General features: G+C 32.8%; 1 protein-coding gene across 1 annotated transcript; it reads left to right on the top strand.

Moving 5' to 3' along the window:
* Nucleotides 1-11,596: 11,596 nt before the first annotated feature.
* Nucleotides 11,597-14,952, top strand: LOC107629179 (zinc finger (C3HC4-type RING finger) family protein). Its single transcript, XM_016331896.3, has 3 exons — nucleotides 11,597-12,573; nucleotides 13,314-14,086; nucleotides 14,454-14,952. Exons 1-3 carry the CDS (start codon nucleotides 11,806-11,808, stop codon nucleotides 14,647-14,649), a joined length of 1,737 nt encoding a protein of 578 aa, XP_016187382.3. The 5' UTR covers nucleotides 11,597-11,805; the 3' UTR covers nucleotides 14,650-14,952.
* Nucleotides 14,953-15,444: the final 492 nt, after the last annotated feature.

Below are 15,444 nucleotides of genomic sequence, written 5' to 3'. Positions count from 1 at the left end.
AGAAGAAAAAGGTGAATAATTCCGAATATGTACGTAACATCTAACTATTTTGGTTTCCACATCTGACTATAAACTAGAAGAAATAGACAAAGACAAAACTTCTTTTAACTTGTAAATTTTATCAATTATGGTTATTTTATTTAATTCAAAGAAGCCACATACAAAAAAGTTACATACGATCGGCGAGATAAGAGATTAACGAATGGAATTAACTTCAGAAGATTTAGTAGTTAATTTATTAATTTATTTAAATAAGTGTTATTATATTAAAAGTTCAAATTCTATTATATACTTGCGGTAATTTATTAGTTAATTATAAATTTTTAAAATTTAAGTAATAAACTAGTGTTCATCCTATCAAATTAGAGGATAGTATGAAAAAAAAAAAATAATAACAAATAGAGTTAAAGTTTAATGGTCATTGGTGAACAACTTATTATATTAAAACTCATTTGTATCTGGCCACAATATTTGTCTTTTAATTTTATTTGAACTCATCACTTTTGTATTTTATATACTTAAACTTATTTTTAGAGTTTACATTGAAATATTTTTTAAAAATTTATTAATTATTTAATTATAACAATTATGATATTATAACTTACACTAATAGGAAAACGGGAGAATAAAAGCATATATATAAATTAAATATGGTTTAATTACTTTGTCGGTATTATAATTTTATTGAATTTTCAATTAAATTTCTATATTTTTTTTAATTGAGTTCTTATACCATATCTAATTTTGGAATTAAGTTTCTGTCGTGACAGAAACGTTGGAATTAATTGAATATTCCTTTAAACAAAATAAATATGCCTAACACTTGACTGAATATTCTCTATAATTTAATAAAATATTCTATTAATTCCAACGTTTTTATCACGATAGAAACTTATTTACAAAATAAAAAATATAAAAATTTAATTAAAAATTCGATAAAACTATAAGAATCGAAATAATTAAACCATTAAATAATGCTCCATATCTGCACTATATATACAGTATGCAGTGTCTCAAAAAAAAAAAAAAAAAAAAAAGCATGCGTGAATTACTTAGGTCGTCAAACGTAAATAAATAATAGCTTAATAAAACAAAACAATGTTCAATTGTTCATGGAACATAATGCATAAACTAACATGCATGAGAGTGTGACCTGAACTTACTACAAACATTGTCATGTGCTTCACATTCATCACATCGATGGTAGGTCAACATTGTCATCATGATGGGTTATTGTTAATTTTACAACAAATAACTCAAACAACTAAACAATATAATATAATTTCTTCAAAAAATAAACCTAATAAACATTTAAAAAAATAATAATAAGCTAAGGTGGCATTATCATTAGTTTTCAAATAAAAAAAAATAATGTGTTAGTGTTATAAGTGTGAGGAGTGTTGAAGTTAGTCCCACATCAAAGAAAGTAAGGAAGAGTGAGGAGTTTATAAGATGAGAGACCCATTAACTTGACACCTTAAGATTTTGAGTTGGATGTGGTGTCTTTTTATCTTATATTCTCTCACTTGATTCCTCCTCGAATTCTCCTCAATGGTCAAGAGCTCCCCACAGTTGCCCCAACAAAACGGGCATCACCATTTCTTTAATTATATATGCAACACTTCTAACAATTTTTTGCTGCAATTTATTTTCATCATTTTAAACTAATTTTTAAAGAAATAAAAGAAAAAACAGTGCCTCATGTATTGCTTCTTTGTTCCCTAGCTACTCCCATCACCGTGTGAGATAGATTGTGATTGGATGCCTAATTTGGATTTATGTATTCAAAAAAAGGGAACGTGTTTCCTGCACTATATTCCATTCCAACATTGAGTGCTACCATTTCTATTTTTTACCAGATGGAAGAAAAACGATATTTGCATATTAAATATTCTTGATATATGTATAAAAATATAGTTATTGTTAATTAATAGTAAATTATTCTTTAATTAACAAAATAAAAATATATATTAGTTGGTAAAAAATAGTAATATTAAAATAATATTTACGACAAAAAAAAATATATATGTGTAACGAAATTATCCATAATATAAAAATCAAGCATTCTACTTAGACTCCTCCAAAACGTGCACCATGGCAAAAGGTAGATTCATCCCCCCTCTTCCCATAGTATTTTCTAAATCGACAAATTTAGGACTAACTTTTATGTATGAGATGTATAAGACGGAATTCGAACTTCGAACATCTACTTAAATAAGTAGACTCATGAACTAATCACTAGACCAACCAAATTTAATTCTCTTTTTTTAAGAAAAAAAATTATACCTTTTTTAGCTTCAAACTCCAATAATTAATTGGTATATGAATGGTTTATTATGGCAAACGAATTGCGCCACTTATGGGTATAGCCAAAAGAAATGAATAAATAAAAGTTTAGGTAGATAGTAATGTATTATTATACATTATTTTTGGATATATAGTGTGCTAAAGCTAATACCTATACTTGAGTTGATACGTGGTTGCATTTTTTCTTTATGATATGACTTTAAATAAGAGTGTTCATGGATCGGATCTGATCTGCATATCCGTAGTATTTATCTAAATTTGATCCAAAAATTGCGGATATGGGTCCGATTCGCAAGGCTTTTGGATCGGATTGAATCGGATCCACACGCTAATCGGATCGGATTGCGAATTTTGTGTTGGGATTCGCATATCCGTGTATCCGCAAAAATAAAGAAATAAATAAGTAAATATTATTTTTATGTTTTATTTCAACTGATAATTATCATATATGTTGTATTATTTTAATTTATTATTTAAGAAAAGTATGTTTAATATTATTTTAAAAGTAAACATATTTAAAAGAATAGAAAAAATGAATTTATTGATATTTTTTTAATAAAAATAAACTTTTAAAAATATTTTTGTGTTTTGCGGATATATCCGATATCCGATATCCGATCCGCAAATGTGCGGATTGGATTGGATTGGATCCAACCTTAAAAACTGCGGATATTGGATTTGATCCAATCCGATGATTTTAATGCAGATCAGATTGAAATTTTGGCTATATCAGATCCGATCCGATTCGCGTACACCTCTAATTTTAAATTACATTTTACAATTTAATATTTTGAATTCACTAAAACATAAAAAAAAAAATTAAGAGTAATATTACATGATTTTTTTAATCAATATCAGTTATTTTTTTTAATTATTTTATTTGTCCCAAATATAAACCTTAAATCATAAACTATTAATCCTAAATCTAAAATTATATATAAAACTAAATTTTAAAGTTAACTATTGTTAGCTAATTAAAAATTGTTCCCTGACTTTCTAAAAAATTAAACATGTTTCAAACTTTAAATTCTTTAACCACATTGAATTTAATTTTATACATATTTTTATTTAAGCATACTTTTTTTTCATAGATGTGAATTAACAAATTAATTATTTTTTTCTTAGTTATAAATACACACATCTCCCCTTTGAGTCAAGGGGAATAGTGTATTTATGGCGCTAATTCAATGCAATTTCTCTGCCTATAATATAATAATATTAGAGAGACCAAGTAGTAGTACTATCATACTACTGAGTATAGATCAGATCAATCCACATCGTTAGACATTAGTGGCATTAGGTTTTAGCTTTATCTAAGTGATTCCATATGTATATCCTTCATGTGCGAATCACTATCCAAGAAAGAAATACTGCAATCCAAAGAGGGAAAAAATTGCAATATTGCTATTTACATATCTACAAATGTGTCAATAACTTATTTATATTTTCCTTTCTTATTTACAGGATCGGATTAAAATTTATTTTAATTGAATTATACATATGATACGTAATAATCATTTGTGTTACATTAGCGGATAATGAAGAGGTAATAAATGCAGTAATGTTTTTTTTTTTTGGTGTCTAAACAAGGAAAGAAACAAAGCAAAAACTATCTTAAATCCGAGCGGATGATTTGTTGGAAATCAACACTAGGCTCAGACCAAATAACATGATTAGAGTTACTCTTGGCACCATATTTAGCCATCCAATCCGCAGCTCTATTTGCTTCTCGGGACACCCATTCAACATGAACAAGCCAAGGACGAGATAAAAGCTCCTGAATCTTGAGAATCAAATCTGTTACTTCAGATGAATACCCACTTGTAAGCTCATGCATGATGGGCAGAATGTCAAGGCAATCCGTTTCACATATAATATCCCTCAAACCGCAATCCCAAGCTAAAACCAGCCCCCTCCAAGCAGCAAATAATTCACATCTGATTATAGACCAAGGGATAATGCTTCCAGAGCAGCCCGAGATCCAATCTCCTTTAGAATCTCTAATAATACACCCAAATTCCGCTAAATTTGAATCCATATACAAGCTTGCATCACAATTAACTTTAAAACCATTGCCTACCGGTGGTTCCCAACACAGGCAATTTCGGAGAGACCTAAAAGCATTGCTTCGATTCCTGTAAAGCTGTAAGTTCTTGGCGGTAATTCTGGCCAAGGCAACAACCTTATGGTCTGTCCAAGGGTTGTCAGTGTTGAATATGTCATTGCACCTATGTCTCCATACCCACCAAAGCCCTGCACCAAAGGACGCCTCATTGTTAGCCAAGGCCTTCCGAAACCACTCTTCAAGAGCAGTACCAGCCGTCGAGTCCAGGATACTAGGATCCAACATATACCAGATTGCCTTTGATCGTTCACAGTCTCTAAGGCAATGCTCCATAGTCTCCTGTGCCTTGTTACATCGCTTACACATATCTGAAGAAGCTAAATGCTGCTTGAATCGAAAGGTCTCAGTTGGTAGAGTATCATGTAAGCTAAGCCACATAGTAAATTTGAACTTCTCTGGAATGTTTGTGTTCCACAACCAGTTCCAATTACTGTTGGCATTCCAATTTAATGTTTTCTTTAATAACCATTTGTAACCCTCCCTTGCACTATACTTTTTTGTTGCTGCAGGCCACCACTCCCACTGTGGCTCCAACTCAGTCAAACTAGGATATCTCAGACCACAAATAAACTGCTTAATCTCATGCGGAATAGGCGTGGTAAGACTATCAACCTCCCAAGACACCCCTTTCCACAAGTCAGCCACCATGAAATCTGATTCAGAAATATGTACATAAGGGACAAGATTGCAAAGCTTACCAAAAGGAGTCCACTCATCATACCAAACTGATTTGTGGACATCTCCAATATTCCAATGAAGCCCTTCCTTGAGATGCTCATAGGCACTAACAATGTTCTTCCAGGTAGCCGATGAAGAATTTCTATTGTTTCCGTTCATACCAGATTGATTCCTGAGATATTTATGCTTCAGAACCTGCACCCATAACTTCTCACTATTATTTAGACAATCCCATACCAACTTTCCCAGAAGCGCCATGTTAGCACAGGAAGTATCCCTAATACCCAATCCTCCTGCCTTTTTAGGAGTTATGGCGGCCTCCCACCTGACCAGAGGCAGCCCTTTTCCAGTCTCTTGGTCTTTCCACAAGAATTGTCTCATCAAGGAATCAATTTTATTACATGCATACTTCGGGAGAAGAGAAATTTGCATTTCATAAACTGGGATAGAGGCCATAACCGATTTAACAAGACAAAGCCTCCATGCCTTATTCAGTAGGCGTCCTTTCCAACTGGAGAGCTTCCTCGAAATTTTTTCAATAATTTCCTGAGCCGTCTTCCTAGAAGCTCTGGCATGACCGATGTTAATTCCCAGGTATTTACCCAAATCATTGCAGAACCGGATGTTAGAGACCCCTGAGAGAACATCTTTTCTCCTCTCCGACACCCTCTTGGAACACTGGGCCTTTGACTTATGAAGATTTACCTTTAAACCTGACGCTCTAGAAAATAAGTCCAAACAATGCATGACCTCTATTACTTGAGCTTTTGATGCCTTACAGAAAAGTAAAAGATCATCTGCAAACATCAAATGAGAGAGTCGTGGTCCATTCCTAGAAACCGCAACTGGGTTCTACAAACCTTGGGAAACTCTATGAGAGATAAAGCAGGCAAGCATTTCCATACAGAGTACAAAAAGATAAGGAGACATAGGATCTCCTTGCCTCAACCCTCTCTTCGGATTGAAATTTTGGAGCCTGTTCCCATTCCACAAAACTGCCAACGAAGAGGAAGTCACACAATTCAATATAAGATTAATGGTAGCCTTTGGAAACCCAAACCGGACCAAAGTAGCTTCCAGAAAACGCCAGTCTACCCTGTCATAAGCTTTTTCCAAATCAATCTTGAATGCCATGGTCCCTTTTCGAGACTTGGTGTTCCTCATGAAGTGCATAATCTCTTGAGCAATGATAATATTCTCTGTGGTTCCTCTTCCTGAAATGAACCCTCCTTGCAAAGGACCAATGATCTCCGACAGGAAAGGTCTGAACCTGTTAACTAGAACCTTTGTGACAATTTTATAAATTACATTACAATTTTATAAATGCAGTAATGTTAAGATGACAAAAATATAGTTTAAAAGTATGTTATTTAGTATTTATTAATTTTAGTAATAATTAATAAATATTAAATAAGATAAGTTATAATTATTTTTAGTTAATTTTTTTTGTTACCAAAAATTAATATGGGATCAACTCGAATATGTATTGCGACAATTTTTTTATCAATAATTATTTAAAAGTAAAAATTCACGTGTAGTTATATTCATGTAAAGATGATAGTCAAGAATTGTTATTAGATAATAATTTAGTCAAATTTATCAAATTATCGAACGACTCTAAATTATTAACTTCATACGAAAATAACTGCATTTGAGTTTAATTTTTTCTTTATTTAAAACTAGTCATTCTTCTAAGTTTCTCAAGTAAATTAAAGATAGAGTAGCATATAATAATAATAATAATAACAAAGGCAGAATACCAACATAATAATTCAACAAAAATGAAAGTCATAATAAGCAAATGAAATGTAAATGCATGATCATAATATCATAGCAAGTTTCCAAATAATTCAACAAAAGACCAATTCTCTCTTCTTCTTTTTTCCATGTCAAACAAAACTAAGGCCAACCATAAGTAACGCAAGCATGGTGACTTAAAATGCCGACATTGCCTCTTATTTGGGGGAATTAAAAAAAAAGTTGTAAAAAATACATTACTAATTTACATGATAAAATTAAATAACACGTCGATAGTGACGGCAATGAGATTGTGTTTTGATTTTTGGATTTGAATATACTAGACACTACTAGGAAAAATATAGATAATGGCAAGTACTTGAATATTGCAATTTTAAGATTTGAATGAATCGATTTTTTAGAAAAATGATATTCACCTCCACATATAATTGTCAATGGGATGATGCTTTTTAAAATACTAAAAAAATCTATACTCTCTTTAATTTTGTTCCGAACCTGATTTCTGAATCGTTCTTCGAAATGGTTATCGAACCCAACAATTTTAAGATTAGATTATTCTCACGACTTAAAGACGGATCAATAACTTCTAATATCCTGACATAATATTTGAATTCAAATTCATCACTTATTTTAACTAAACAAAGATAATATAAAATAACTACCACAAACTATATAAAGGGGAGGCAGAAGCTCCCTCAAGTACTCACTCATTCCTCACACACACACCTCCTTAGATCCATTCTGACTTGAGCGTCAAAGTGTCTTTACAGGTACATTCCCCGCCGCTTCATAGCTCGGATCCTGCAATCATCAAGATCCGCAAGTTTCCGATCTCTTACTCAACCTGTACGGATAACCTCTTGTACATTGGTGCCGTTTGTGAGGATTTGCAGAACTTGGTGGCATGGCAGACGAATGCGGGGAGCAGCTTTCAAGCCACAATGACTACCCAAATTCACTAGAGCGTGAACCGCGAAATGACGACAATTTCCACCCCACGAGAGGATAGCCAGTGTTGCCCACGCCAAAGCAAATCACAATCATAAAAAACAACCACCTCAGGAAAGAGACCACAGCTCTAACAAAAGTAGAACGTTTGATGGTATGGGAGAGCAAGCGAATTGGATCATCCAAGAGCTCCAAGATCGGATACAGACCTTGGAGGATCGTATCGCCTCTAAGGAACACTACCAACCGGAGCGCACGAGTGAAACAATCTCCTGGATCGTATCACGAAAAGAGCAAAGGAATGAGAGATTGTCAAACCGACATCACGGTAGGTGTCGAAATAGCAGCAGATCGCGATAATATAAGCGCCAAAGAAATTCCAGACGAAGAAGGAATGACCCCATGATAATGGGAGCCACCCTATTCACCGAAAAAGCCATAAAGGTCAAATTGCCAAATGATTTCGACAAACCAACTGACATGAAATACGACGACACTATGGACCTTTAGGAAAACTTAATGGCTTTCGAAGGCAAGATGAAACTAGAGGGAGCAGCCGACGTAGTCCGGTATAGACCCTTCCTAGTAACACTGGCTGGACTGGCCATCAAGTGGTTTAACGCCCTCTCAAACAGTTCGATATCCTGCTTTGACGACGTCTCCAAGAAATTCATGACGCAATTCACCACACGGATTGCGAAAGCAAAACACCCAATCAGCCTGTTCGAAGTCACACGGAAAAAAAAGGAATCCAAAAATATATCTTGACAAATTCAACGACGAGTGCTTGACAATCGATAGAATCATAGAGTTTTTTATCGGTCTCTGCCTAACCAACAGATTAATAAACAAGGACTTCAGAAAGTACCTTACAAACAAATTGATCTGGACAACACACGAAATTTAGATCGTAACAAAAGAGTACATAAACGATGAAGAGGTAAATCAAATCGTAGCACCAATAAATAATACCACGGCAACACTGCTGCACAAATTTAAGCACTTTGAATTTAATTTTATACATATTTTATTTAAGCATACTTTTTTGTAGATGTGAATTAACAAAATATTTATTTTTTCTTAGTTATAAATACACACATGTCCCCTTTGAGTCAGGGGTAACAGTGTATTTACGGCGCTAATTCAATGCAATCTCTCTGCCTATAATATAATAATATTAGATAGAGCAAGTAGTAGTACTAACATACTTACATGGTGGGTACCAAGTATAGATCAATCCACATCGTTAGACATTAATGGCATTAGGTTTTAGCTTTATCTAAGTGACCTTATGGAATCTACATATATATGTATATCGTTCATGATAATTTAGTCAAATTGATAGTAAAAAATTGTTAAACGATAATTTAATTAAATTTATCAAATTATTGAATAATTTTAAATTATTAATTTCACACAAAAATAACTGTATTTAAATTTAATTTTTTTTATTTAAAATTAGTCATTCTTCTAAGTTTCTCAAGTAAATTAAAGATAGAGGAGCATAATAATAATAATAATAATAATAATAATAATAATAATATCAAACAAAAATGAAAGTCATAATAAGCAAACATGATCGTAATATCATAGCAATTTCCAAATAATTCAACAAAAGACCAATTCTCTCTTCTTCTTCTTTCCATGTCAAACAAAACTAAGGCCAACCGTAAGTAACGCAAGCATGGTGACTTAAAATGCCGACACTGCCTCTTATTTGGGGGAATTAAGAGAAAAAAAAGATGTAAAAAATACATTACTAATTTACATGATAAAATTAAATAACACGTCGATAGTGGCGGCAATGAGATTGTGTTTTGATTTTTGAATTTGAATATACTAGACACTACTACGAAAAATTAATATAGATAATGGCAAGTACTTGAATATTGCAATTTTAAGATTTGAATGAATCGTTTTTTAAGAAAAAATGGGATGATGCTTTTTACAATACTAAAAAATTCTATACTCTCTTCAATTTATAAATATTTTAGAAGAATTGGATTACGCATGACTAGTTTAATTTATCAGCTTTATTTATGATTCAGGTCAACATGGCTCATCATCTAGAATTAATTAATGTGCATGCATTGTCAAAAATAATGGCAGGGTCAGTCAAATATTCATGGAAAAATATAAAAGGCTTTGTTTGACATTGAGTTTAATTAAGATACGATCCTACATTTGTTCCAAAAGATTAAGCGGTTAAATAAAAATAAACAAATAATATATATATATATATATATAATGGTAAAAATTCACGTAAAGTTATTTTCATATAAAGTTAATAATTAAAAATTATTAGATAATAATTTAATTAAATTATCTAATAATTTTTAGCTATCAACTTTATATAATAACTATATAATTTTTTTAAATCAACAATTAATGATAGAAATTTAAACAAAATTTCATCTAATAAGTCAACAATTAAAGGAAAAAAAGAACAAAATTAATTGAATATTAATTAAAAAATTAATTTTCAAAATTTTTAATATAGTTTATTAAGCCATAATATAATTTGTTTTAATTTATATATCAATGTATTAAATATTGACTGTAAGTATCAATTTTTATTGGTAGAAACTCAAGTGCAGTTAATTTTATGTGAAGTTGATAGTTGAGAATCATTAAATAATTTGACTAAATTGTTATCTAAAAACTCTTAACTATCAACTTCACATTAAATTAATAAAATTTTTCATTAGTAGTAGTTTTTTATTTTTCATGCCTTGCTTCGTTCACTCTTTACTTTTCTTTCCCTTTTTCACAGCCTATAAAATAAGGAAAAGTATAGTAGACTTGGAAAAGTTCAATCTTTCATAAAAGAATTACATGTACAATTATTTATTATAAAAAGTTGTCTACCTTAGTTCCAAAATTTAATTTTAGAGGTAAATTTATCTCACGAAACTATTCTTTATTTTATTTAAAAAAAAAAACAGACCATTTAAAACTTTATACAGCCATCATGCTAAAATTTGAAGAAGCATTTAGAAGATAAAATTTGGTGAAAAAACACAGACTTATGTATAATGCAAAAATAACTTAATAATAGATTTATTTTGATAATATATCATAAAATTATTTATTTTAAAAATTTAAACTATTAGATAGAGGGACATGAATGATGTTTGTATATAACATTTGTGTCTAAACACAAATAATATTTAGAGAAAAAGTCAACAAAATTAAATGTAAAATAGGTTAACCAATATAGAATTGGTCAATGTATTTTAACCCTTTTATTAAAAAAAATTCCAAAATTTAAGCCTTAAGGCATTACAAAAAGTAGAAAAGTTTTTTTTTTGGGTCAATATATGTATCTCCTTCATGTTGAGCGATGTCTACTCTCTTTTTGATCGAATTTATTGAGGCCCAACATAATCATTAGGGCCCATATAGCCCAAGTGATTTGAGACAAAAAAAAAAAGAAAACCCATCCAAACAACATATATATATATTTGCGCCAAAATAAAAAGAAAAGAGAAACTTACCAAAAAAAAAAAAAAGAAAAGAAAAATCAAACGCAGCAAAAAAAAAAAAAAAAAAAAAAATCAGAGATGTCAAATTGTGAACTTTTATCTAAACTATATGTTATACATTGTTATAGGTGTTTACAAAACGTTAATTTCATTTTATCTTTATATAATTAAAATAATATTTTTTTTTACAAATTATCATAATAGTATAAAATATTAAAATAATTAAATATTATTGTATTTCACATTAAAAATATCTGTATCTAAAAATTTTAATCTCAAATTGTCAATGACCTTTGTGTTTGATTTTTAAATTCTGTAGAAAAAAAGAAGTAAAAATGAAAAATAGAAAACATAACTTAATTTTTTTTACAAAACTTTAAATACTAAAAATAATAAGAATTTTTTCATATTTACATTAATTCTCCAATTATTTATCCGTGTGCAAGAAAAAAGAAGCACTCCCTCCCACACTCACTCACTCACTCACCACCAAGTAACTACCTCATGGACTCCGACGACGACCTCCACCGCCTCTTATCGGAGCAACGCCGTGAGCTCGCCACGGCTGAGGCCATCGACTCCGATCTCGAATTCGCATACCGACTACAGCTTGAGGAAGCTCTCGCCGCCTCCCTCGCTTCCCTCTCCTCCTCTTCCTCCCCGCAACCACCACCACCACCACCAACCAACGATGACAAAAACGACCCTGTTTTGAACGCCACAACACTCCAGGCGCAAGAACTCGCGAGGGTTGAGCAAGAACTTCGCGACCGCCACCTCAGCGAGGCTGAGGCCCGCAAAACGAGTCTCGATCTCAACCGTCGCGTCCACGATCAGAAAGTCGCCATCGAAATTCTTAGAATCCCCGAAGATGATTGGGTCGAGTGGGGCGATAACTTCCAGAAACCCTTCTTCTTCGGGGAGGGTTCTTCTTCTTCTTCTTCGTCGACGAAGAAGAATAATACTCGGAAGGGCAATTTGGAAATGGACGAAGACGATGATGGTGCGGTTTTTAGGGTTTACTTTAAGGGTTTGGTGAGCAATGACGAGAAGTTGAAGAACGGAGAGAAGGTTCTGTTGGCTGGGATTGGGGTTGCGATTTGTGATCCTGAAGATAACTTGATTCTTGAGGTGCGAAAGCCACTCATTGGGTGTGGAACGAGCAAGATTGCTGCTGATCTTAAGGCTTTGATCGAAGGCTTGAATGCTGCGTTCGCTTTGGACTTGAAGCGTGTTCGGTTCTTCTGCGATTACTATCCAATTTTCCAATTCGTGAGGCACCTTTCCCTTTTCTTATTTTTCTTCTCTTGGTTTTGGTTGTTTTGTCGTTGATACGAATTGAAAGTTCCAATTTATTAAGATTATGATGATGATGATTTCTTTGAGGTTTCTCTTGATTTGTGAGTGCAATGGATTGGCAAGTGTTGGGTTTAGGAGGCTTCACTCGTTAGAACTTAGAAGAGAGAGGAATGTATATTAGTGTCGAAGTTCTTGTTAATTTCTTGTAAATATTATTCAAAGAATTTTAAGATAGATGTGATTTTAGAGGTTTCAGGTGGGAAGATTTTTGGGGTGGGATATGTTTACCAACCACCATTTTGGGTTTTAGGTGTTCGGAGAGTTTGCTCCCGATTCTCGGGGATGTAGCATGTCCTGACATGTTATCCTTTTAAATGAATTGGAACTCTCTTGATCATTTTTTATGCACATGACTAGGATTCGAACTTCTAGAGTAGTTTAAGTTTCCTTTTAGGAATTCTCTTATTTTTGATGATGTGTTTACTCCAGTTTCGTGTCAGAATTGAGATTTTAAAATGCTTCTTGGGGGATTTGTTGTTTGAAATTTGTTACTTTTGGAGCAATAAACAAACCAGGGTGAATCCTGATAATAGCTTAAATTATAGTATTTTGTTGTTCAGATGAAAATGATGGCAGACATTGTCTTTGGTTGGAACTTTTTTTGGTGTCAAGAAAAACGGTTGGAATATTTTTAATAGTGTTTTACGGATCAGGTTAGGGGAAGATGGCCTGTGAAACAGCGGAAGGTTGCTGTGCTAGTCAATCAGGTGAATCTGCTACGGAGAAAATTTACTTACTGTGCTCCAATGCTTCTAGCAAGACATGATGTCAAGTATGCATTTAAGCTTGCAAGAGATGCAATCGTTTCTCAATTGACAGCGCCTGCGGACTCTAACGGTATGAAGAATCTGAATGAAACTTGTGTCATATGTTTGGAGGATACCGATGGCAATAACTTTTTTTCGGTTGATGGCTGTCAACACCGGTATTGCTTTTCTTGCATGAGACAACATGTGGAGGTGAAGTTGCTTCATGGGATGGTGCCAAAATGCCCTCATGAAGGATGCAATTCCGAGCTTCAAGTTGACAGCTGCAAGAAATTCTTGACAAATAAATTAATTGAGACCATGCAACTGCGAAAGTTGGAAGCTTCAATTCCAGTTACTGAGAAAGTTTATTGTCCCTATCCACGATGCTCTGCTTTGATGTCAAAAACTGAGCTTTTTGAGTACTCCAAAAATCTTATTGGTGATTTTGAACAATCAGGACCTAAGAAATGTATAAAATGCCATGGTCTCTTCTGTTTTACTTGCAAGGTCCCTTGGCATAGTGGCATGAAATGCTATGATTACAAAAGGTTGAATCCTAACCCTCCTGCTGAAGATTTGAAGCTAAAGTTTCTGGCATCCAGGAGTCTATGGCGCCAGTGCGTGAAATGTAACCATATGATTGAACTTGCTGAAGGCTGCTATCACATGACTTGCAGGTACTCTAATATTGAATTCGATTTAACCTAAGTTGTGATCATTTCTCTTGTAATCGTTGATTCACTAACTGAAAATTGAAATTAAAATCAGATGTTCATTGTGGCATCACAATCCCAATTTATGTTGGTATACCTACAAAGTATTTATTGCTAGGTAAAAGTTTCAGGTGATGGAAGTATTTAACAGGAAATAAGGAATAAATGTCTTCTTTATACTTGAAGAGGAGATTCATTAACAGATTTTTATATGAGAAGTTATCAATGTTGAATCCCAGTATCTTCATTGGGAAGCAATGATATATTAACCTGTAATTAGTTAAACTTTTGTTCCATTCTATCACCACTGATTCTCTGGTTATTATTATAGATGTGGCTATGAATTCTGCTACAACTGTGGAGCCGAGTGGAAGAACAAGAAAGCAACGTGTTCTTGCCCACTTTGGGCTGAGGACAATATTTGGTTTGAGGATCATGCGAGGGACTCGGACGAAGAAGAAGAAGAAGAGGAGGAGGAAGACGACGAATTTTTTGACTCTGATTATTCAGATGATGAATATTACTAATATGTGCCTTCTAGTGCTAGGTCAATTGTTTTGTGGTGTGATCTCTGCATTTCTCAAATAGTAATTTCATCTGCCTAATCCTCCCTTTTTCTGGTATTAATTTGTAAATTTTTGGAGCTGACTCACATATTCTCAAAATGAATCAGTCGGATTTTGGAAAGAAAACAAAAAATTACTTGCACATACCTGACTAGCAAAGTGTGAATAGTCTATGGAAACCGGTGGGAGGTTTTAGTAATGTTTGATTCAAATTTGTATACTCTCTTCTTTTTTAATTTATCATAATCAGTTTTATAGGTGCTATGATTTATTAATTTTACCTATAATTAACGCTACAAAAATTGAAAATGACATGTTGGTAGAGTAGAGCCCATGTTGCATACTGGGCTCCTTTAAAGGTGCAACGAATTTCCAACCTCTTGTGGCGTATTGGACCATTCATAAGGTCATGTCATATTTCCCTGCCCCCACTTTGCTATGCTATAAGGTTATGCCTAAGCTAGGACATATGGACATTAATGTTAATGTGCCCTGTTGTGATTTGTGAGCATCACTTTTCAATTACTGTTGCATGCATATGCACATGCACGTGTCCCTGTTCATATTTGAGCTGTGCAATTAAGAAAATTTCTAAGAAACTTGATGCTACTTACAGTGTGTATTCATTGGTAAACTATAAAACTAACTATCTCAAATTACAGGGTATTTCTATTTCACAACAAAAATCTAACTAATGGTGGTTTCTTAGTCGGATTATGATTCTACACAATTCTAAATTTATTATTGTACTATTTT

Source organism: Arachis ipaensis, chromosome B3 (assembly GCF_059453495.1).
Source record: "Arachis ipaensis isolate K30076 ecotype BB chromosome B3, ASM5945349v1, whole genome shotgun sequence".
Taxonomy (NCBI): Eukaryota; Viridiplantae; Streptophyta; class Magnoliopsida; order Fabales; family Fabaceae; genus Arachis; species Arachis ipaensis.
Note: the sequence above shows the minus strand (reverse complement) of the source record. Positions and strands in the feature narration are given on the sequence as shown.